General features: G+C 42.3%; 1 protein-coding gene across 6 annotated transcripts in view; it reads left to right on the top strand.

Moving 5' to 3' along the window:
• Nucleotides 1–22,958, top strand: part of LOC136008628 (BTB/POZ domain-containing protein KCTD1) — a 99,692-nt gene that overhangs the window by 47,673 nt on the left and 29,061 nt on the right. For 5 of the 6 annotated variants that reach the window (XM_065668163.1, XM_065668167.1, XM_065668161.1 and 2 more), the window contains exon 2: nt 19,779–19,957. In XM_065668163.1, the coding sequence (XP_065524235.1) occupies nt 19,779–19,957 (179 nt within the window). Of the gene's footprint in view, nt 1–19,126; nt 19,324–19,778; nt 19,958–22,958 lie in introns of those variants that run through there. The other variant, XM_065668162.1, reaches the window with a different exon arrangement.

Genomic DNA, 22,958 nt, shown 5'->3' with positions numbered 1-22,958 from the left:
TTTTGAACTTCTACACAACCTCTTTACAGATCTCTCTTCTATCACGTTTCTGCCTAAGCAAATAATGACTGGGAATCTCAGATCAATATTTACAGCATCTCTTCCCATGCTTTATATATACAGCTATATCAAGATGTATGGTTATGTACTTCATAAGAAACTTAAGGCAGAAGTTTTCATCTGATCAGCAATGTTTACGTGTTGGCAGTGGTAGGGGATGCTTTGAGGACTGTTATAAAAGCAGTAGTATTGTGTTTTGGAGAAACTGTCAAACGCACTGTCTTTGTTGTGACTTGAAAAATAAGGCTTTGTGTTTTACCATGGAAGAAAGTACATGAGAAGTGGCAACCACAACATAAAGCCTCCCTGGAGCAAGTTTGCTGTCTGTGTGCCAGTGGGATGGTACCATGAGAGTTAAGAAGCTGTGCTTCAGGATATAGGAGATGACAGTGTTGGACATGACGTCCCCTCTATAAGGAGGAGACAGGCGACATGGCTGAGAAAGATGGTAAGAGATGTTAATCTGGTTGCACCAGCAGTTTAGCCCAAAATTGGGTGAGGAAGAAAGTCCTCATCTGCAGTAACGGAAAGCATGTTTTTTGGTGTGAAAATGAGCTGTCTTAGTATGGCTCGCAGTGAACAAGTATCCTTGCAATGCAGGCCACCAGAACTGACACTGATTGTCACTCCTGTTGGCAGTCTGAGTGGCAAGGCAAGGGGAAGAGCTGCCCTCTCTCAGAGGTGAGCTCCTGAGAGACAGTATGGGCTGATGGCTGTGTGAGACAGCTCGCTGTGCCAGTGGTACACTTGCTGTCTGGATGGTTGGCTGGGCTGTGGATGTGACGTTATCTAAAGGTAGCAGACTTTTATACCAATTTAAGTGGAAAAACAAGACTAATGGCCAAATTCATACTCTGTTTTTCACTAATAGTGAAAAATCATCCTCCTGGCTTTACCATCTTTATATAACTGTGCTGCCTTTACTGATGGCTTCTTGTGTTTAATCATTTCTTCATGAAGCAGATGATTATATTTATTTTATCCTGCATGAGCTTCTTTTTGTCACTCATTTCCCTCCACTCCATTTCTACTCCAGGCAAAAATTATTTCCAGCTGAGAAGGGCTGGATGCATGTCCTCCCAGAGCAATTGTAAATGACCCTACGGATTTGCTTGTAGAAAGTAGAACATATTTCCCCTTGGTGCACACCCCCTTTTCTCACCTAGGAGGCATACAAGAAAGGTCATATGGGGCCAGACCTGAGGGGTGTCTGTGCCCACACCCCATCCCCACATCAGTGGCCAAGAGCAGGTGTCTGTAGAAAACAGGAATGGACAAGAAGGTGGTGCTTCTCACGTGGATGTTATAAAGATGTTTGCCGGGTCTCCCTCTGAGGTGCAAGTGATGTGGCAGAAGGATATTTATCATTAAAAAGTACATATTAAATGCAATCCCATTGGGTTTGTAGGATGAACGGGCCTCTTTGCATTTTTCTCTCAAACTGTTTTGATGGGAATGCTGATTACAGACAAGGTAAACTTGTTTGTACTTCATTCATTAATAACAAACTATAAACTGCCCTGCCTCCCCTCCCCACAGGCAAGGCACTTGAGGAGATGCCAGGCAATTAAAGTACTTAAGACAGTAATTACACTCAAATATACAACAAAAATAAAATCACTGAACATGATTTTTTTTTTTTTAATGTTTGGTTTTGTTTTCTGCATTTATTAAACCATGATTCTTGCCTCACGGTTGAACAGGAATCTCTCAACTGGTAATACCAAAGTGTGCGACAAGTTTGCTTTGGTTCAGCTGGGTATTTAATAACCTCTTTGGTGATCTTGCTGTTAAACTCTTCACAGCTCTGAAACTGCAGCTTTTTAGATGGATCTAGGCACAGAAAGCCAGAGCACTCCTGAGTCTTAGCACTGATGAGTAAGGAGATGATACCAATGCTCCTTTGAAACTTTTCATTTCTTGGGTTTCTTGCTAGTTTTCTTATTGTACAAGGAGTAGCATCTCTGGTTACTGTGATGCTAAGGAGGGGAAGATTGACTTAGGCTGAGGCGTTCAGTTAATAACCCACAATTGGCTTCAGATATTTAAATATTTAAATTTAGCTGATGCATTTTAGACATGTCCATGAACTTGACTTGTTCTGAACCCATTTAACGAGTTAGCATCCTGTAGTATAAACTTGTGTGTATGCCAGCTCAAAGTGTTTTTAAGTGAAATTCTTTAGTGACTTCAATGTCCCAGATAAAATATACTTTAAAAAGACAGAAACTAAGCTATAATGAGATCCAGCTGGTGTGCATAAACCTTTCACATTACATTACATAATTAAGTTGGCAAGTAATGTATGGGGAAAAGTTCTTGTTGCTTATTCTTTTGTACTGGAGTTTTACAAGGCTGTATAAATACTGTAAGTATTTAATGGGGGAAATGCGGGATTAAAAGCAAACAGCAGATGATGTATGATACGAAAGTGTCATAAACCAAATGCGTAAGATTACCTTTTTGGTATGTAGTATTAAATGACTGAAACTTGACAGTGTTCTGAATGTCACCTATGGCGCTCATAAGAACAACTTCCAATTGATTGATTTGATTAAGTTAATTAAGTGACTAGTTTAAAGGTAGATTTTTATGCTAGATGATACCAGAGCATGGATTCCTTCTGAGTAATGTTTTGACCGGTCTCTTTATTTGGTATAAACTGTATATCACTGCGGTATTCAAAGCAGGGTACAGGCTTACAGACTCCTTACCATAATTTAACAACCTGTTCTCCTTTTAACAAACTATAATTACAGACACATAAACTACATCTTCATTTATTTCCACGGTAGAGCATGGGAGAGGAATGTGGGAAGGCATTCCTTGTGCCACCACCAATTTACTTGCCTAACTAGCAGTTTCATAAACATCCTAGAAAGCTCTTGAAAATACTGAATGTGGAATGTGCCAAAAATGGTTAAAATGCAAGATGCTGTCCTCTGACAGGCAAGCCCTGGCAAATCTTAGCTTGATGTTACTGCCCTCGGCTGCCCTCCTCCTTTGTGAAAGGCTTTTGCTCCCTTGCAGAGTCAGCAAAAGGTACTGTGCATGCACTTCAGTGGCTACAGCAAACCTCGGCCAAGGGATTATTATGGGGGTTTTTTGGGTGCTGTCATCGTCACCAGCAATTTGGAGTTTGCCGTGTTTAGTCCATGAACTGGAACACAGGAGGCATGGGCATAAGGTCTGTTTTGCCAGCTCTGCTATGGGGGTGGTAGCCTTAGGGAGAGGAGTGGTTAAAAAAAGAGTAGTCCTAAATTGCACAGCTGTTTGCTGCATGATGGTGAGTCTGAGCCCTCAGCTATCCTCATTTAAAGGGAATGGTCAGGCAGGCATCATAATGTATTTAAAGCTTAGGCTGTTGTTCTTGTGAAGAGTGTAATTTACAATAATTGCTGCTTTTAATAATGAGCCGATTTATTTGAGATGTCTCAATGCCCGCTAAGCACTTAAAATGGCAACTTAATTTCAAGATGCTGTTACCAACGTAGGTATATTGACCTCGAGCTGTTCACGGGGGGATATTGTGGGGTCATTGCCATAGTGAAGGTATATTATGCTTAGGATCCCTTCTACAGAAAGGAAAATGAATTTCGAACTAGAAATAAACTTTCACTTGCCCAAGATTTATTCAATAAGAGGTGAAAGGAACATTCAGAATATAATTGAATAGCAAATATCTTTTGGTTTTGTGGGTTTGTAAGTAAGTTCCCATAATTCAGTCAGCAAGTTCCCAGTTGTGACAACCACGTCTCATGCTCTGACATTGCAGCCACTACAAAACTCAAGTGAAGGGTGAAATCAACCCATAATAAGGGTGGCAAGCCAAATGACTGCTATTAAAAAACCAGAGTGCTGCCTTGCAGATTTCTGTCTCAATTTTTTGAGAGCTGTCAGTACACCAATAGACTTTCGATCACTCTCTTTTTTCCCCTGTGAGTCCCCACGTTGCCCAGTGCTCTACACGGTAACGCAGCAAGCAAAAATGTATTGTGGGACTTTGTGGGGGAAGGATGGGCTGAAGACCATTAAAATCTCATTCATAAGGATTTGACATGGCTCAATATTTTGTGATCCTGGTTTTTAAGGAAACACTTATGTTAATGAGCAATTACTGTAAAATACGGGAAAGAAATAGGTTAAAAGTCAAAGTAATGATAATGGGGGATTCTCTGTTTAGCTCTCTTTGCTCAGGGGGCTGAGGTCCACACTGCTCCAGGTGAAGCCAGCACAAGGGGCACTGGGCCCATCTCAGATTTTCCAGCCAGGGTGAGCTCTGATCAAGCGGCCCAGTGCCACCCAAGCGTCCCAGATTAAAAAATGAGGGTAGGAAGCGTTTCTGCTCAGCAGCCTTGGGTCACTTGGCAGGGCTGTGCTTCTTGACAGCTGCTTGCTGTGTATGGGACTTGTGAGCAGCTGTCAGACCTGCCAAAGTGGTGGGAGCAGTGGTTGAAGGTGCCCATAGGAATGGCTGTGAGCACCCAACACCTTGTGCGTTCCCACTGCGCAGAGCGGCTGCACTAGGAGTGAGGTGTGAGCTTGCTTCAGCCTTGGAGCGGCCGGTTTCAGGGCTTTGCCAGCCTCTAGCCAAATGCTGGCCTGACCCGACCCTGCTTGGCTTCAGATCCGGTGGGATCACAGTGCAGCGGGAATAAGAGGCACTTTGTTCTCCATTGTAGATAGACTGCAATTAAACTTGATAGTCATGAGGCTAGATTTACTGCTGTGCTCTCGCTGTTTTGCATTGCACAATGGCACAGATAGTCAGAGGGCAAACGAATTTGATCTGTGTTTCCTCAGGATTGTGAAATCCTCCTTCTGTATAAATTCGCTGGCTGAATTTTAAACATGATTTATAAAAGAAGCCTTTCCTCTTGTAGTAAACATGATTTCCCTTTTTGTAGGGCTGTAAGACAGATGTTCTTAGTCTGCAAGGTAACTTTTTCAGCATGCTGTTCCTAACATGGGTTTGGCTCATCTTCACTGCTGCACACTTGCTAACTGAAGCTATTTAATTTGGATGTAAAAGAAAAATAGCTTCCTTCAGCATTTGTACCTAATGCTGACTTACAAGAAATGCAGAGCAAGGAAGGCATTTGTTTTGCACTGTTCAGAGGCTTTCTGAAATTCTCTGAAGTGTGCTGTGCTTCTTATTTTTGGTCCATTTCCTCTGTCTTCCATTGCAAGTAGACTTTCTCTTGCTAATCTGCTGCCTGAAATACTCTTTGTTTAGGACAGCAAGTCTCTTTCTGTTGTAATCAGGGCTAGGAATTCAGCTGCAGGGTCACTCTTGGTGCTGTAGAGTTCACTGACCATGTTTTGCTTGTGGCAGTCCTAGCTTTGGCCCCTTTACACAGATCAATGCCAGGCTAACCCCATTTATTGCTACTACTGAGTCAAAACTCTGCTTCTCTTATTTAATTTAGCTCAAAATAGACATAATCCAAACAAGCGTCAGCATGACAAAAGAGCCAGAAGAATGGGAGGAAGAAAGAAATCCCCACACTCAGGGTTTTTTTTTTTTTTGAATCAAATAAACCAAATGGTGCCAGGCTTCAGATGGGAGGAATTAGCTTGTACTGTATCGTTAGACCCTTTATAAAAATCAATCATCATTATTGATTCTAATTTGCATGTGGGTATTACAGTTTATCTGGTTGTCTTCAGTTACCTTTTTGTGTTTAAAGTAATTTCTAGTGTAACTGCTACTGCTTAAGCTTAGCCATGCATTCAGATTTCTTCTGTGTTTCTTCAATCCTAGGTGAATCTCCTGGTTTGCTTCATTGTGCCCCCAATAGGTGAACCTCAATCCTTACTACTAGATGCCTTCCACTACTTACCACAGCATAGGCCTCCTAGAAACTTCCAGACTTGTTCCTGGTAAAGCAAAGTTGCTGTTGGCAGGAGTGTGTTATTCTCTGTGAAGCTGCTTTGTGCTAGGCACTTCATAAGGCTTGTCGCTGTGAGATGGGTTAAGAGGTTTTGTTAAAGCAAGTGTGTGGCAGGTGAGACCCCTGGGGCTATCAAACCCTGTGGGTGCAATGTAATTTTTTTTCTCTATCTGTGGCACACCTCAATATGACAAAGTGTTGGGATCCTCAGGAGCTTACTTGACGTTTAGATGACGAGACCTGTATGGTGCGGTTGGCATCCAGCCACCTTTTCCGGCCAGGGCTGGAGTCACGAATTCCACCCGCCACACCTCATTCCACACTGCTCGTTAAATATGTGGAATAAGGCACAAACATACCCTCACCCCTTGTTGTCTTCTGGGTTGAAGCTCTGTTCATTGTGCAAGGCAGCATGGGTGGAAATCATGAGGCTTAGTGTTTCTGCTAAAAATCAAAACCATCTTGCCACACATCTTTCCTCTCCAGCACCTTTCCCCCAAGAAAAATCTCTTCCCAAACTATTCCTCTTCAGTTCTTCAACTCCAGGGTGGTGTTCAGCGGAAATAGAGCTCAGTCGAGCATGTCTGTAATAGGATGGAAGACGGCTGCCATGAGACAAATCTATAATTTAGGAATTGATGTTGAAGTTAATTTATGCTGCCCCTTGCTAGATGATCACCACAGACCCCCGAAACCCTTCCTGTTTGTTTCAAATGATCTTTTGTTTCTTACACTGCAATTAATCTATTCCTGAAGGCAAGCTTTTCAAGTATTTATTCCAGAGGGGAGACCAAAGCCTGTCAATGTAAATGCTTTTGTTTGTTTGTTTGGTAGGTTGGTTTTTTTCCCTTTGTTTTATTTTTTAATTTCACCACCCTTCTCCCCATTTTTACTGATTAAATGCCATCTCCTTCTGCCTGCCTGCTTCTTTTTCTTGCAGATCTTTGTTGTTCTAATGGGGGATACTTCAGTTTCCCACTCCGAACATGGGCTTTGCATCTCTGTTGCCTCCTTTCCTTGCCTCTTGCAGGAATGGTAGTGCTTCAGCCTCTTTGCTCTTTTCTCTTTCCATGCTGGGGAGGGAGCTGATGGCTTCCTGCACTGCTCCTCTGGGCAGAAGACAGGATAAAGTAACACACAAACCGTAAGGTCTTCCTGATGTCTCCCTCAAATTTAACCTGGTTCCTGATAAAACCCATTACAAATGTTATCTCCCAGGCTTTATCTGAATTGGTCTTTTAAAGACTCCGGATGTGTTGCTGTACAATTATCCCTTTATCTGCTGCTTTACCTGTCAACTGCTCCTCTTGTGATGGTTTCTTCTACTTTTCAGATCTCTATTGGAATGTGGTGGGGGTTTTGTTCAAGATATTTAAAAGTACTCATACTTCTGATACTCAAACTGCTCTTTTTTTTTTTTATACTTCAAGATCTTGTAGTCTTGATCCTTCATTAAAGTTGTTCTTTTTCTATTTCTATAAAGGATATTTCCCCTTATCAGCATATTTTTACTGGTTATTACCACTCAAGATATTCTTCGGGTTTGTATTCTCTAGCTTCAGTTAGATGAAGTCTTCCCCCTGCCTTCCCCATCAACCCAACAAAAGATTTCTTGAAGTGTTATTTTTAATGAGGATAATTTTGAGCCGTCCCTTGGAATCATCTAATGATGTGATTGTTCTCTGTTGTTGATTCCTTTGTCATAACAGAACTGTATGTACTGTCAGTTTATGTTAATGTGTCTATTTCGTGCTTTCAGTTTTATTGAAATGTGTTGTACATTGGAGGCAATAAAATCCAATAGACATTTCTTGTTGATCGACAGGTGTAGTCTTTTCTGCTTCTCTAAACATTTTCAGGTCTTCTTGTCTAAGCACCGATGCTTTGTGCGTTAGTAATGACTAGAGAAGCACAAACACAGTCTTAGAATCAGCCCATGCTTCGAAGAAGGAATGTATATTGTGTAAGATTTCATCCACTATTCTGAAGTTATGTGTGTGGTCTGTTGTGGTGTTGGGTCAAATCAAAGCCTTTTAATATAAAATTAAAATTAATATAAAATTAAAAGTTTACTGAGCTAGTTAGCAGAGGTCATTCTGTCTTCAAGTAGACTGTGGTTTGCAGCTTCATGATGGTGGTGGTGGCAGTGATGGCTTCTGTAGCATATAGCACATGGCTATATAGATTCATGGTTAATCCACCCTTCTGGGGAAAAAACATGCTAAAATTGGCTGCCAAATGGATGTTTTTATCATATGAGCTGCAATGACTACTTGGAGAAATCCCTACAGGTCTGAAAACAATCATCAAAATTGTATTTCTTAGCCTTGGATCCTAAAGTATCTTTTACATATAATGGAATCAAATGAACCAAATCTAAAATATGCTTTGTTCATATGCCATGTGGTCATCATCTTGCCAAGCACTCTTCTTGCCTTCCACCAGAGCAGACTCCTGTCTTTTCCTTTCCTCAAATCCTGCCCTTCACACTAACCAAAACAAATTGGTGCTTGACCCCCATAGTCTTGTGCCTACCGTTCCTTTTTTCCCCTTTGTCCCTAAATGCTTTTCCAGAAAACACCAGAAAAGAGGAAAAACTAGCTAAAAACCTTCATGTGTTGCATTAAAGGAGTGGTTTGAATTTGACCCCGTCTGTATTTAGCGTAATTCAGCATTTCAGTCCCTTTCTACCGGCCACCCAAAAGCATACTTACTCCTTTGAGAGATTTGAAATTCAAAGATGGGCAGATTTTAATATGGGGCAGAGGTAGGGAAGTATCTGGGTCACTGATGGCTTTCGGTTCGTGTCCTGTGTGCTGTATTGATACCCCACTTCCAGAGTTCTGGGGAGGTCCCTGTTGATGTATGTATTTTTAGTAGGAAGCTGTTTCCTGCCCTTGCACCCAGAGCATCTGCGTGGTGCCATGTCACCTATCCCGAGGTGTTAAGTAACCCACGTGCATTTTGAAATAGCTGATGATAATACGATTTCTCTCGTGATAGTGTTTGGGCTTTTTCATTCTCCTGGTTGTTATGAAATCTGTAGGCTGATAATTTTAGTGGGAGTTACAAAGAGGAGAGGAAAAAGTCCCAGCCAGCCCTGGAAATGCATAGGATCATGGTAGAGCTGAGTAAATGCTCCCTACTGCAGTCTGTTTTAACAAGGACTCCTAAAAAGCCTGTCATTTCAGTAAGTTCAGCTCTTTCCCTTTCTTCGTGCTGTCCTCCCTCTTGGCAGTCTCTGTCCCTCTGGTGGGGTTTCAAGTAGATGATTATTTTTGAGAGATAGGGTTGTTGCTTTGCTAAGTTCAGCCCTGGAGAGCTGCTGGGAGGGAAGGTGGATGGGAGAGAGAACTTGGCAGTGATGCAGAGCTCCTAAAAGTCCACCCTTTCTGCCCATTCCATCGATACTGGAGCGAAGAATGTATGATTTAAGATTACAATTTCACACCATGTTTCTAATTGCTCTTCCAGACTGAACCGTAACTGTTGAAATTGCAGTTCTGTTTATGTCTTCATTACAAATCATACCATTAGAAATGTATGGCTTTAAAGCCCTTTTGTGCTTTTCTTATGCAGCTAGGTTTATAGATGAAGCTGTCTATCTGTTTTATTGTCTAGCCGCATAATTACTAAGTGGACACAGTGTCTTCAAAATTACTGTTCCATCTGAGAATATTTTATTATTGGTTGCTGCAAGAAACATCTGGAGAGTGCTTAGAGCTCTTGTGTGTTACAGCATCTCAAAGACATGGTTTTATTAGATCCTTGTAATTTGTCCCTTCCCTTTTTCTTCTTCACATGGCAGGAAGAGCTAATAGAGGCTTTCTTGTGTTTTTCTTAAGCCTCGTAAAGCGATTCCCAATATGAAGTTCTTCGGGTAGTCTGAAGGTGTGTGTTTTGTTGTTTGCATGTTCAGTCTGAAGTAGGTGGTGTTCTGTTAATGTGTCCAGAAACACATCTTCCCTAGATGGGTCAGTATTATCTCTTTCTGCTCCTAGGCAAATTAATAAACCAAATTTTAGGAGTGCAAAGAAAAGCAGGCAGCTGGCTGATTCAAAGGGAGAGGCTATGTTTTTCATCACCACCCTTTCAAAGCCTCTCTGAATCAAAAGAACCATTGGATTGCGAAGGCAAGACCTATGCCACACCAGAAGCTCCCAGTTCAGCAATTTTCCCAGGGTAAAATTATAACTCATGTTTCCTCAGCACAGGCTGTAACTGGCAGCGTTCCTTCTACTTCTAAGGGTGAAATTGCTGCCGGGGGAACAGGCATCTAATGTGCCTCTGGAAGTTTTACAATGGGTGTTAGCCTCCCTTTGTGGAAAGGTAGACGTTCTTCTGGAACATACCCAAGGGCAGGTGCTATTCAAACTGGAGTATAAATTAACTTCAAATAACGCAGTACGGGCTTATTTTTGTTCAGTTTGGGAGTCAAATCTAAAGAAGAAAACCCCATTTCTCAAATTCTGACAGTTCATGACAATCTTCCAGTTACCCCACTGAAGTCTGCATTTTTATAGGTCTTTAAAATCTTCAGATATGACTGCAATTCGAGATGTTAATCTTTATTCATGTACTGCTGATAGGATCTTCACTCGCAAACAAAACAGACAGATTTTAGCAATGCTTGTTTTTTTGGTGTTGCTTCTCACCAGAAGATTATCGGACAAATTGCAAACTCAGTCCGAGAAGAATGTAACCTGTTGGTTTCTTTCTCACTCCAATTTTGACACCATCTTTAAGGGTTTGTTTAACTTTGCATCCAAATGTGCCAGCATAGTTCTGGCAAACAGAAGTCCTTTCCTTGTAAACCCAGGAGGGAGTGTTTTCTTTTTCTTGTCCTTTTCTTATGTAAAAACTCTTACAAAATATGCATGGAGTGCCTGTTAGAAGTGGATAAAAGGCAACAACACTCGGGTGAGAAGTCTGACTGAAAATTACATTATTAATAATCTCCAACTATGGAGGCATCCACCTCGGAACAGCTGGAAGATGGATTCCAGTGTTCAGAGCTCCCCTATCCCTTCCCATGTCCATTCCTGGTCTGAACCTCACGTACACGAGTGAGGAAGAGGTGGCTGTTGGATGCCTGTCTTCACTGGTGCAGGAGATGAGGTGGGAGATCCTCCATCCCTCTGGCTGTTCTGTGCTGGGCTATTCCCAGGGACTGGGAATTGCTGCTCAAGTTGCTGCCTCTTTCATGGAGGAGGTATAGACTTTGGATGGACCCCCAGAGGATGTAGGTATGTCATCTGCAAAGCTGCTGTCAGGCCACACATCATGCAACAGGGATGAAGTGGTCCAAGGTATTTGGATCGATGCTGCTTGTTGAAATAAATGAAGCTTTGAGTAGAGAAGAACTGGTCTGTCATCTTTGTCCTTTGCCAAAAGGTGAAACTTCCTTTGCATGCTTGCTTTCCTGTGAAGTGCAGGTAAATTCACATTGTCTCTGCTACCAGAGGTTTGATAGAGGTAGGAGAAGAAAAGCGACCTATTTTCCAGGTTTAAAGGAAAGTAAATGAAACTGTCCTCAGGGCAGAAGAAGCAAAGACTTTTGTATCAGCTATAGTGTTGTGGGCAGGGCTGCCAGGCTGCTAAAGGCTCTTCAGAGCTGGCAGCCTCTTTCCCAGGGACTGCTCATCTCTTTAATAGTGTTTCCTTTTTGTTTTTTTCTCAAGTGTCCATAATGACTGCAGCCTTTCTGCACTGAGACTGAAGGATCTCTTGGCACTTACTGGCTTGTAATAGTTGCTGCAGTATTTGGCATAATCCCCCTTTTGCCTGTGAGAATAAAGAGTGAGGGTCACGGAGGTGCTTTGCTATATGCTTTGTGTAACAATTTGAGCTGGATGTGTCCAGTTAGAGAAAGCTCAGGCTGGGGTGTTATGATTCCTTTTTGTCACTCCTAAATCAGTTTTATTGCTAGCTTGAGCAGAAGCCAGTGCAGAACAGACAAGCTCTTGGTGGAGCAAGTGGCTTGAAATGCCAGGTATCCGGTCTGCTCCTATCATAGAAGCAGTACAGCAGGTCTGTTGACCTTTGATCCGATGTTCTCCTGTGTCTAAACATTGCATCCTCCAGCATGGTTAGGGGATGTTTGTGCCTGCTGCACCCTGGGGTAACCACCCTGTGATTATATGGTGTCAGGTGGGCAGCGGTGTGCTGTGCAGTAATTGAGAGCAGCTTTCAAATCCAGTTTTGCTTGTAAATTAGATGGCCACTTTTACTGAGTGAGAATCGAATCAGCACGTCTGAAGACTGTGGAAGTCATCTATTTCCATTATGAAAGCCAATGTGGCTAGTGGAAGTGGGTGTGTTTGGGGGTAATGAATCTGGCCTGGATCCCCAAGTTACATGTGGATTTTTTAATAGAGCAATGGGTTGGATATATGCCAGAGATCCTACTTGCATGGGTTTAAGCCAAGTCCTGTGTCAGCCACATTTACCATTTGCTTGACCAAAGCATAGAGGGTGTGCACAGCAAGAAATAGGTAGGCAGCACAGAAGAACAGAGCTTTACTTGCAGGGCCTGAATGTAATAAATGAAAACGTTTGGGCTGGCCTCAGCAGTGCTTACCCAAACAAGCAAGGGGCTGAGTTAATCTTCCGTAACAGTACAAACATATAGAATATCTTGAGGGAGGTATTAAACTTCTGTCTGCAGTTTCAAGGCTTAGGGGAGTTTTCTAAGAAGTTTACAAGCACTCGCAAAGATACATCCTGTCTCTATAAACTTTACCTTTTCCAGGTTTCGGACTCACCTTTACTGCTGTACTGGTATAAGCATAGGTCCTCATTTGACTCCCTCCTTATCCCTAAATCTTTTTTCTCCAGTTAATTAAGAGATTTTTTTTTTGTTAAGGTCTCAGTGGCCAGTTTCTGGTGAAGGTGTGGCTAGTTAGAGCTGTTCTGCTGAAGTTAGCTGTGTGCTGCAGACTAGCTGATGGAAAGTGTCTTCAAGCTCTTATCCAAGGGCAGTTTTAACTGTCCTGTGTCTCCAGGTAGGCAGGTCTCTCCATCCATCACAAATACTTTACTTCCTTCAGCCCCTTGCCTTGCATTTCTCTGCACCTGTGGCATTTGTTCTAGGTCCTGATCAGTTCTGATGAAACCCCAGCAAGGCTCATTTTAGCAAGGAAATGCAACCACAACCTCTCCAGCACTTGCAGTGGATATATGTGCTCAGCAGCACCAGCATCTCAAGGAAGAGGAGGCTGTGAACAGCCAGCATGCGGGATGTGGAGCAAACAACCCCCATCTTGAGGGGCCAGATCAGCGCATCATCCCAGGGCCGGTGCCTCTGGGACAGGAGGATGTAGCATCTAAAACTGTCCCATCAGGTAAGTGCTCCAGTAATCACTGCTATAGCCACTCTGGTGTGACAAAGAGGTCCGTTATCACCTCTGTAGACTTCACCTCTATATGGGCTATTGCAGGATACAGAAGACAGCCTGACATGGTTCCTGGCACCTCTAGGAAAGGGTGTCAGCAAAGACTTTGTTTCATGATGGCCTATACCTTATACCTTGGCTATGATGGAACTCTGTGGGTATTCCTGTCCCCTCTGTCAGGCAGCCTGGTGACGTCCACCTTTCTGAAGTGGGTTGCTGCATGTGCTTCTGCAAATAATACTGAGTGCTGCAACCGCTGCACTTGTGAGAGGAAGAGGAGGAAGCAGCTGCTTGGTACATTAGCTGCTTGGTAGTAGTAGGTCTGCCTCAGCATCTCAAGAAAACATTCCTGCTTCTCAAGCTCTCCGCTGCATTTTACTGTCTTGCATAGGATAATTTGACCTTCTGCCACATGTTGACAGACATTCAGCATTTTAAATGAGGCTTTTCCTCCAGAGGTTTAAAACAGTAATTCTAGTATTACCACTGAGTCTCAGGGGACCTGATATTTCGTCTTACTGTGGTACTGAATTGCAGCTGATAGTGTTTTTCATGTGGCACTCCAACACTTGTTTTGGAGTTTTGCTTTATAGACATAATTCGTAATGTTCAGAGTCAGCTAGACTGAAGCTTGCAGCTGTGAGGGAAAGAGCAGTTGGATTATATTGATGAAAGGCAAAACATGAAAGTGCAGTCAGCATACTTTCTCTGGGGGAAAAAAAATGCTATTCCTTTGTTTTACAGACCCAGTGGCATCAGTGCAGCCCAACCATGGCCTCAGAGAGCTATTGACCATCGGTGTAAGGGTGAAGAAGCAGAAATGGTATGGGTGTGCTCATGTATGAACTTTTGCCAAAGATCTAGGCAACTCCTTTGTGCTTCTAGAGTCTTCAGAGAGAAGATGAAGAGAAGGCTCTGGGGTGGCATGCACTCCTTAAGAGAACAAAATGCAGCTTGCACACTCCGTCTTGTGCACATAGTCATCTTTGATCGCCTTGCAGCGCTCCTCTGTCTGAGAGGCCAGCACAACCTGGTGTCATCTGTGGTTTCAGTGTACCATGGCCACAGCCAGAGAGTCTGGTGTGAGGACATGGCCAGCCCATAGAGGTGCCCAGGACGGGATTTTCCCCTTTTGAGCAGGACGAACACCTGGGCTTCCTAGACACATACCATTGTATCTCTGCCTGCTTGCTACACCTTCCAGAAGTGCTGTTTGTGCTGTGCTGATATTGTTTATGTTGAATAAATGCTTTCTCCAGCCTCTTTGTTGTGGTGACTGTTTTTGCTGAATCGAAATAGAAAAAGTGGGGATGCTTGTTTAAGCATTGTGGCAAGACATGATCAGGATTATTTTTTTAATCTTTAATGAAATGTTTGTTTTGAAAAAGTGCATCCTCAAACTGGGGACACTTGTGCGGGAGCTGAATCTGAGAGTAGTCCTAATGTTCCTGGTTTGGATGAAGAACTTGAACAGGACTTTCCCACATCCCACAAGCACCTGTAAGCATCAGACTGCTGTTTATTTCTGAGTCAGGTGCATAGCTGTCCCTGAATGACACTTGAGTGATTTCTGCTTTGTACTGAAGGAAAAGTGAACTGTCTCTAACTTCTGAAGTTTGTTCACTGTTTGGATTCATTCCCCGTGCAGTGGGATGTATGAAGAGGAGACATTTCTGCTGGAGATGGCTGATGTGGTTGTGCTAACTGCTGTTGCCAGCTCTTCCTGGGCATCACCAAGCTTTTGTGAGGAGAAACACCTCTCGTGGCTTTCTGTTGTGAAACAAAGATAATGAATACAGAGAGATTTGATGCTTTAGAATAAACTGCTGTATGATTATAGTGTCTAATGTCTAGACTAGATAAGACAAGCTTGTCCTCACCTCCCCCAAAAGTCCAAGAGAGTTTGAAATATGTAACTCTTGAGTTTCTCAGGAGTAATAATTGCTTGGGCTGTGACAAGGAGTGTGCAATAGTTTTAGAATTTGATACAATTGTTAGAGGTACAGTACATTGAGTAGCATATACATGCGCTCCTGCTTGAGCTGAGCTGGCTCACAGGGAGGATGCTGGCTATAATAACCCTAGCCAGCAATGTCATGACCTGCAACCTAAAATGATCCCCACAATCCAGTGAGTCAAGCAGATGTTTGTACTTCAATGTCGGTCCTTCTGTGAGTGAGCTTGGGTTGTCTTGTAGTGGCATGGGTTTTGTCAAGGTTTCTGGCTTAAGAAGGGAACTGGAATGACTTTACTCAAGACCACAGAGTGTAAATAACACTCTGCTAATCATAGAGTGTATGAGTGAATATACTGGGGGGAGGAGGAAGCCTCCTGTCTCTTTGATTTTATTTGTACGCTTAGCAGCACATTGTAATAACCCACGTTCTTCAGATACCTCTTCTTTCTTCCACTTGCTACCAGAAGATTGGCATGGTTCTGTTGTTGTTCTTTGGTAGACCAGTTGCAGGGGTGTGTGTCTCAGCCCTACAGCTACTGTGTTTTTTTCAAAGGCTTATTCTTTAACAGTACTCTTGAATGGATTTGGGAAGAAGGGCTTGTAGAAGAAAAAGGCAGGGAAGAGATCTGAAAGCTCTCCTCCATGATCCTCAATCCCCTTTGGTAGAAGAAATTCTGAATCATAAGGATTTTTGTAAATCCCAGGGAGGAGGAGTTCAGGCAGGGCTGCTTTTGCCTTTTTGTTGAGCCTTGCCCTAGGAGGGCTTGCCTCGAGCAGAAAATGAGAAGCAGGTTTAGGTATACTCAAAAGACCTGGACCTACAAACTGCTTCTTGTTGAAAGGCTCCTTCAAATATCAGCAGGGAAGTGGAGGAGCCCCAAACTGCTCTAATAGAGCAGTGGTTTGTGAGCCAAAACTGAAAAGTTTTATATGACCTAAATGCATTTAACCTGAGGGATTTTAGCACTTTTGAGTGTGTAGTTTCAGTAATAAATTCATTCTGATTGGAAATCAGAACTCATTTTTTTCAAGAAGTTGTTAGAAAAGGAAGATTTTTGAGTACTAATAATGATAAATGTTTTACAGGGTATTTAAAGTATTTTGGCCCACAGGAACTATTGTAAAACCTAGGATTTCCTGTTCTTAGTGTCTTTCCTTTTTTTTTTTTTTTTTTTGTACAGTAAATGTCACAGTGTTTGAGAAGTAAAGGTACCAAGTGAAAAAGAGACTGTTAGAGATCAGGAAGGTCACTGCCCATCCAGACTGTGCTGGTGCTAGCGGTGCTTTGTGTCCCATTCATGAGTAAAGTTATTGCAGTTCCCAAGGCCAACCTCTGTGATCTCCCATGTGGAGATCTAGCTCAGCCATGGCTGAGCTAGAAACCCTTCCTGGGTGCAAATCTCACCTGCCTGACACCAAGCACAACACGAAAGGCTTCTGAAGAGCTTTTTGATCCTTGTCATCAGCTGTTCTAGATAGCTTGCTGGATCCTGTTTGGTTTAGTTTCTATGATTGCCTTCTCTTCTCCTGTAGTTTTTTCTAAGGAATTACATTTGTAATCACTTTAGGTAGTAGAAGCTTAATTTACCAGCAGTGCCTTGTTCTAACCACTTTTTACTCAACTTTGGCCACTTCATGTTTGCAATAATCCAACATAAACTATGTGTTCCTTCAGAGAGGCTATTTGTCCCTGTATTATCTTTTCCACAGCTGAAACAATACAGTGATTTTACTTAATGCAGTGGCTTAATTCTGTTCTGTTAAATGTCAGTGGTCTTAATGCCGTACATGTTGGATGGCGATCTGTGCTGTTTGTTGTTGGATGTTTTTTAAGCACCTGGTTCTCTGAATCCCATTTCTGCTTTAATTTCTCTGAGGCAGCTGCAGTAGAAATACAATTGCCTGATTTCAAAGGGGTCTCCAAAACAGCAGTGAACTGGTTTTATCCAGGGAAATGTGCTGTGTGAGCTAAGGCTGGAGCAAGGTTAGCATTATTGTATTTAATATCTAAACACTGAGCAGATGGGTGTTGTTTCTTGAGGTGCAATAAATGCAGGTAAACTCAAAGGGGGGAATGTTGGGAAGAAGGAGGGTGAAATAAAATGGCAAAAGGTTTTCTTATCAAGCATTTTTATTTCTTAGGAGTTTTAGTAGGTGAACTCAGCTTGGTTACATCTTGGTTTTGGAAACTGGTTCCCTTTTTTCTTACAGTTTTTGGGGTTTTTTGCCTTCTAAAATGCCACAGTCCTTTGACCTATCTCCCATCCTGGCAGTGATGTTTATACTACACATTCTTCTACCTTTTCATGCAGCCGGGGCTATCACAGCTATGCTGAATGAGGTCCCAGCCTAACTACAATATTAACCCTGCAAATCTGTTCATTTTCTCCCCAGCAGCCCCAGGCAGGGTATACAGGAGAATGTGTCCAATTGAAAAACTACTACAGGCTTGGTGGTGCTGCAGTGTGCTGAATTGCAACAGGGCTGTGTTTTTCTGCCAGAAAGAATCCTGCTAAGGGAGGTGGTGGTGTCTGTCTTGGACAAGTTATAGAATTTGCTTTTTTATTTTAAGTCTCAGCCTTTGTTGATGATTTAAAATAAAATCAAACTGTTAAGTCTGCTTTTAAGCACTGAAATCTGTTTCATTGCTCACACTTGCTGCTTTCTTCTTGCTAATCATCCAATGTGTGCTTTTTTGTTTTACACCCCCCCCCCCCCCCCCCGCCCCAGTTTGGATCACTCACTCCTTTCATTGTTACTTTCACCTTTCCAGTTGTTTTTGATTTTTTTCTTCATTATTTTACTAAATATCGTACTGCAGATCAGTAGCATCTTGGGTGGTGGTTGTACCACATAGCATTTATAGCAGACATTAGTTTTGCATAGCGTGTGTACCTTATTTTGCCTGGACTTGTCTTCATTGCGCTGCAGGCACCTCCTCAAGCAATTGTAGTGATTAAGCGTGGTATTTCTGCAGATTTATATTAACTTCTGCTTATAAAGAAACAGAAGAAACACAGCCCTCCCCCCCCCCCCCCCGACATCTAAACTGGATGTTTTTCTTCGTCCCCTTCATTTTTATCAGTATTTGACCTAAGCTTGCTTTTGTGTTTGAAAGAAAATTAGTTAAGTACCTTGTGGTTTATAGATGCCTTTTGTTACATATTACTTGGATTTATTGTGCAACACTAGCCTGTAAATCATTTCAGTTAGACATTTACCTGGCTTGCATTGCCCTTACGGTTTGAGCCTCTTAACAGCCGTGAAAAATGGGGAAATTATGTTTTCAGTGGCGACAGGCTTTGCTAGTCCGAGTAGCCCGTAACTCTCACGGCCATGCTCCACTTCTGCAAGGCTTGCTGCCCAGCTCTGCAGAGCTGTTTACAAGGAATCCATTACATTTTGCAGCTGAAAGACGTGTTGAAAGAACAAAGAGAGTTTTGTGATGAAGTGTATCTGGCTTCTTGCTGCTTTGCTTACCTTTTAAATGTAAAACTTGGTAATTTGCAAGGGCTTTTAGTTCTCAGGGCATCCCCATAAGATTCCACCCCATACGGAGCTTTCCTTCAGTCGAAAGCGGGGTTGTCTCAAAACCGCTCTTGAATGCATTTCTATTTTAATCCCCAACTTTGAATGCAGCCTGCCTTACTGGCTCCGGCAAATCGCCCTGCCCTGCCCCACCCGCCGCGCGCGCAGGCTGTGTCTGCTGTTTGCTGGCGTTACATCTCTTCCTCTGTGACTAAAAGTTGGTTTCATCAGCAAAGCATTGGCTCCTGCTCCGCTCCTGGAGCTCGCCTGCCTCGGGAAGTCGCTCCGACCTGCAGCCTATGCGGGCACGTGGGGGCATCTGTCGCCATACGTATAACTTTTAAATGGAAAATGTCTTTCTCAAAGGCTGCCGATGTCCAGTGGTCTGCAGTCCATGAGCACTTGACTAGTCCAGGTGTTTCTGCTTCTGTTTCCGTGCTATGTGAATTGGGAGTTCAAGAGAAGAGTGTGCAGGATGGAGGAGTTGAGGGTTTGTATTTATGTTCTGACTGTACGGCAGTGATGGAGGGATTGGGAAGGAACAGAAAGTCTACCTGGGGTAGTCTTAACTAAAGAAAATAGTAATTTTCATGGTCTTTCTTCTGCAGCTCTTTCTGTCAGAGCCTTTATCAGCTCTTAAGTACAAAAATAACCTTTCTTCTTTTGGTATGGATTGTCTGTCATGAGCAGTATTCAGGAAGAACTTGTTTTATTGAACATGATTTCTACTTTGTGGGTTTTATCACTGTGTTTTGCCCCACTTATTTAAAATGTAGCCAGTAAAAGCTGGATTGATTTTTTTATAAACTGCCAAATATTTGTCTGTGCTTTAATAAGATAAAAGTCATGAGCAGCTGAGACTATGAGGCAGTGCTATTGACTCGAGACTGTGGATTTCTGTGAGGTTTTTAAGGAGATCATTAACCCAGGTCTATCTCTTCACAGGACAGTCGGCCCAATATGTCAAGACCTCTGATCACTAGATCTCCTGCATCTCCATTGAACAATCAAGGCATCCCTACTCCAGCACAGCTCACAAAATCCAACGCACCAGTTCACATTGATGTGGGTGGGCACATGTATACCAGCAGCTTGGCCACGCTTACAAAATATCCCGATTCCAGGTAACTTTAAAGAGCTTGTTCTGCATGTCTTTGGCAACTCCTTTTCTTCCATTTCATGCTTAGATGTCCTGGGGCTGTCTCAGAATGATAAATTTAGTTTCTTTTGTTTCAAAATTAAATTAGGTTTCTTTGTTCGTAAGAGGTTAGAGACTGACTTTTCTTTTCCTGTCCCACTGTGTTTCAGACAAATGGCACTCCTGCAAATCCCTGTGTGTGTACTCTAAAATGAAGTTGATAGTAAAGAGCACTTATGTTCTGCCACCTAGAATTCTGGTTTTGTGCCAAGGCACCCGTTCTGTGGTTTATTACATTCAAAACCTGTAGCGATACTGCATTTAAGTCCAAAGGTGGGGGTGTTGGGGTATTTATTTTGTTTCTTTTGGAACCATAACCGCTCTCCTGCATGTGTAATTCAGATGTGCCACTTGACGTAAAGGCAAGGTTGAATGTAGCAAATACAGAACAGCATTAACTGAATGCTTTTTATAGAATCTTAGGACTTTTCAAATAATTAGACTCTTAACTCTCACCTACCTCCTGAATGAAACTTTTGTGACTCTGGTAGCTTACTGGTATTTAGCAGTTAGAAAACTTCTGCATGTATGAACAGTGTATGTAGAATAGATGAAATAAGAGTGCAGCTTTAAGAAAACAACAGTGCATTGAACACAGGGTGTGTAGATATTACATTGTGGTGATGGCAGACAAACACTATAGTGATACTGTAATTCTGAGAGTTGGTTATTGGTCAGCAGGTTGATTGCGTCCACAGTAGTACATACCAATCCTGCAATAGAGGGAAGACAGTGTTACCTTCCTGGTCTCTCTAGCATTTTTCTTGATCCAGCAACTCTTGGCTTGCCTCTTCGAAGGGTGTAAGGCATGCTTCACAGGATTTCATTCTAAGCATGTGTTTCACTGGTACTACTGCCTCTGAAGCACTGCTTGCATAGTTTTAGGTGGGACTGGAGTAGTGTTTCTGACACTGGGAGTTGACAGGGCAAGAGGAAGAGAACAGTAAATAAAGAGAAACAGCTGGACACATGGCCTTTCTTAAGACAAGGTCTTTAAAGAAGGCCAGGAAGAGGGAAGTAATAGAAGCCACACCAAAGCATAGGCCCAGGAGGACAGATTGAAACAATGTCTGGAAAAACCTGAACTGTTCTTCGAAAACCAAATCTATAATTTTGGGAAACTTTTTTTAGGAGCTGCTTGTGTTCAGCTGCGAGGAGTTGTGATTATTAAAGGTTTTTTAGTAGTTGGAGTAGAGATGGTGTCTGAAACTGCTGCATGTGCAGTATGAGAGGCTGTGTCTATTAATACATACACCTTCTGTTTCCAGGTCGAATTCACAGGGCTGCGTGTTACTTTAAGTGAAGAAACACTAAAATGTCTTTCATAACTGTGTATGGTGGCAGTGGAGTTTAGGCTTAATGTATTCTGTGTTCAATTCAGCCATTGTAGCACTTGAAAGTGGGAGGTATGCCTCTAGTATCAAAGGTGGTTTAATAAATTAAGCATTTTAAACCTCTTCAAACATAATTTGAAGAAAACCCAAGCTCTGAGTTACAGTCATTTTGTTTCAAGTCGTTCTGACTTGCGTTTGTGTTTCAGTTCTGACAGTAAGTGTCTTTTGAACCCCTTGATGAGTGAATATTTCCAGCATAGCTGTTAGAGCCTGGAATTCCCAGCCACTTCCAGAACTTCATTTTTATTTATTTTTTTTTTTTTAACATTAGAAGCTTCAAAAGAGCAGCTATTAAACTCATTTGGATGTCAAGATGATGGCATGAAGAAATAAGGTGGCAATCATGATACAGCCATTTGGGCTTTCTGTGTGAGATTTTACCTGAGCATGTTTTTTTTGAATGGCTCTGTGTGTGTATGTACATATGTATCTACAGTGACTGCTGGGTACAAATTACGCTATAATATTTAGACTTTAATGCAGATTGTTTCTTGGAGCCTGACCCAGTCAGCCTATATCTACAGTCTGATTTTGTTAGTTAATCCAAGATTTGGTCAACATTGCTTGTATGTTTTCCTTTTCTGCCAATATTATGTGTGTGTGAATGAGATGAAAACTAAGGCAGGGTCTCATAGATACCTTTGGCCAGTTGAAGCCTCCTGAGGCTTACTGTCACATGAAGTATTGCCTATGAAAAATAAGGTCTTCATTATCTTGCCTGAAAGAGCACTGCTCCAGGGATGAGTCAAGGCATAGGTTGCAGGCTCCAGCATCTAACAGGTTGAAACATGAAAGTCATTAGGCTTCTGACTCGTATTACATGTAGTCTAAGGGCCAGAAGCCTAAAATGAACCTTTCATCTGTGGGCCAGGTACCAGAGTCATCTTTCTTTGCGAGATTGAAAGGGTGATATCCAAACCAGCAGCTTTGGAGTCACTGTGACTTGCTCGTGTGAAGGAGACCTGTCCCAATAGAGCAGGCTCTTTGTAGGATCAAGTGTACTCTTTCTTCTCCATTTGGGTTCAACAGCATCTCATCTTGTGCATCTTTATTTTCTCCTTCCTGGACAACAGAGTAGGAACTGGAAAGAGTACTTTATAAACAGGCTTTCTTAAATGATTATCAGGTGAAGACTTGTAGCTCACAGAGCTCATTTTCCATAATTCTTTTGTTAGATCCCCCAACCTGTTTTGTTCCTTGATACATAAAATGCCTACTGACAGGTATCCATTCCTTCCTCCAATGAAACCCAGGTGTTACCATAAAAGTGTCTTACTACTGATGCGGGGTCCCTGCACTTTGCTATGGAGGTACTCTTGAGGGCTTCTTTCCAATGCTCTTGTGGTTGAAGAACCCGAGGAATCAGAGCCTATCTGTGTTTTGGCCAAAGACTGGTACAGTGAAGCAATCCAACAGACAAGCAGCTTATCCAACAGATGGTTTGAATCGAGTAATCCTAGAATTTTTAATTCTGAAGCTGAAATCATGCTAAAAAAAAAAATAAAATAAAAATCCTTTAAAAATCCAGTAGCA

This window comes from Lathamus discolor, chromosome 2 (genome assembly GCF_037157495.1).
Source record: "Lathamus discolor isolate bLatDis1 chromosome 2, bLatDis1.hap1, whole genome shotgun sequence".
Lineage (NCBI taxonomy): Eukaryota > Metazoa > Chordata > Aves > Psittaciformes > Psittacidae > Lathamus > Lathamus discolor.
Note: the sequence above shows the minus strand (reverse complement) of the source record. Positions and strands in the feature narration are given on the sequence as shown.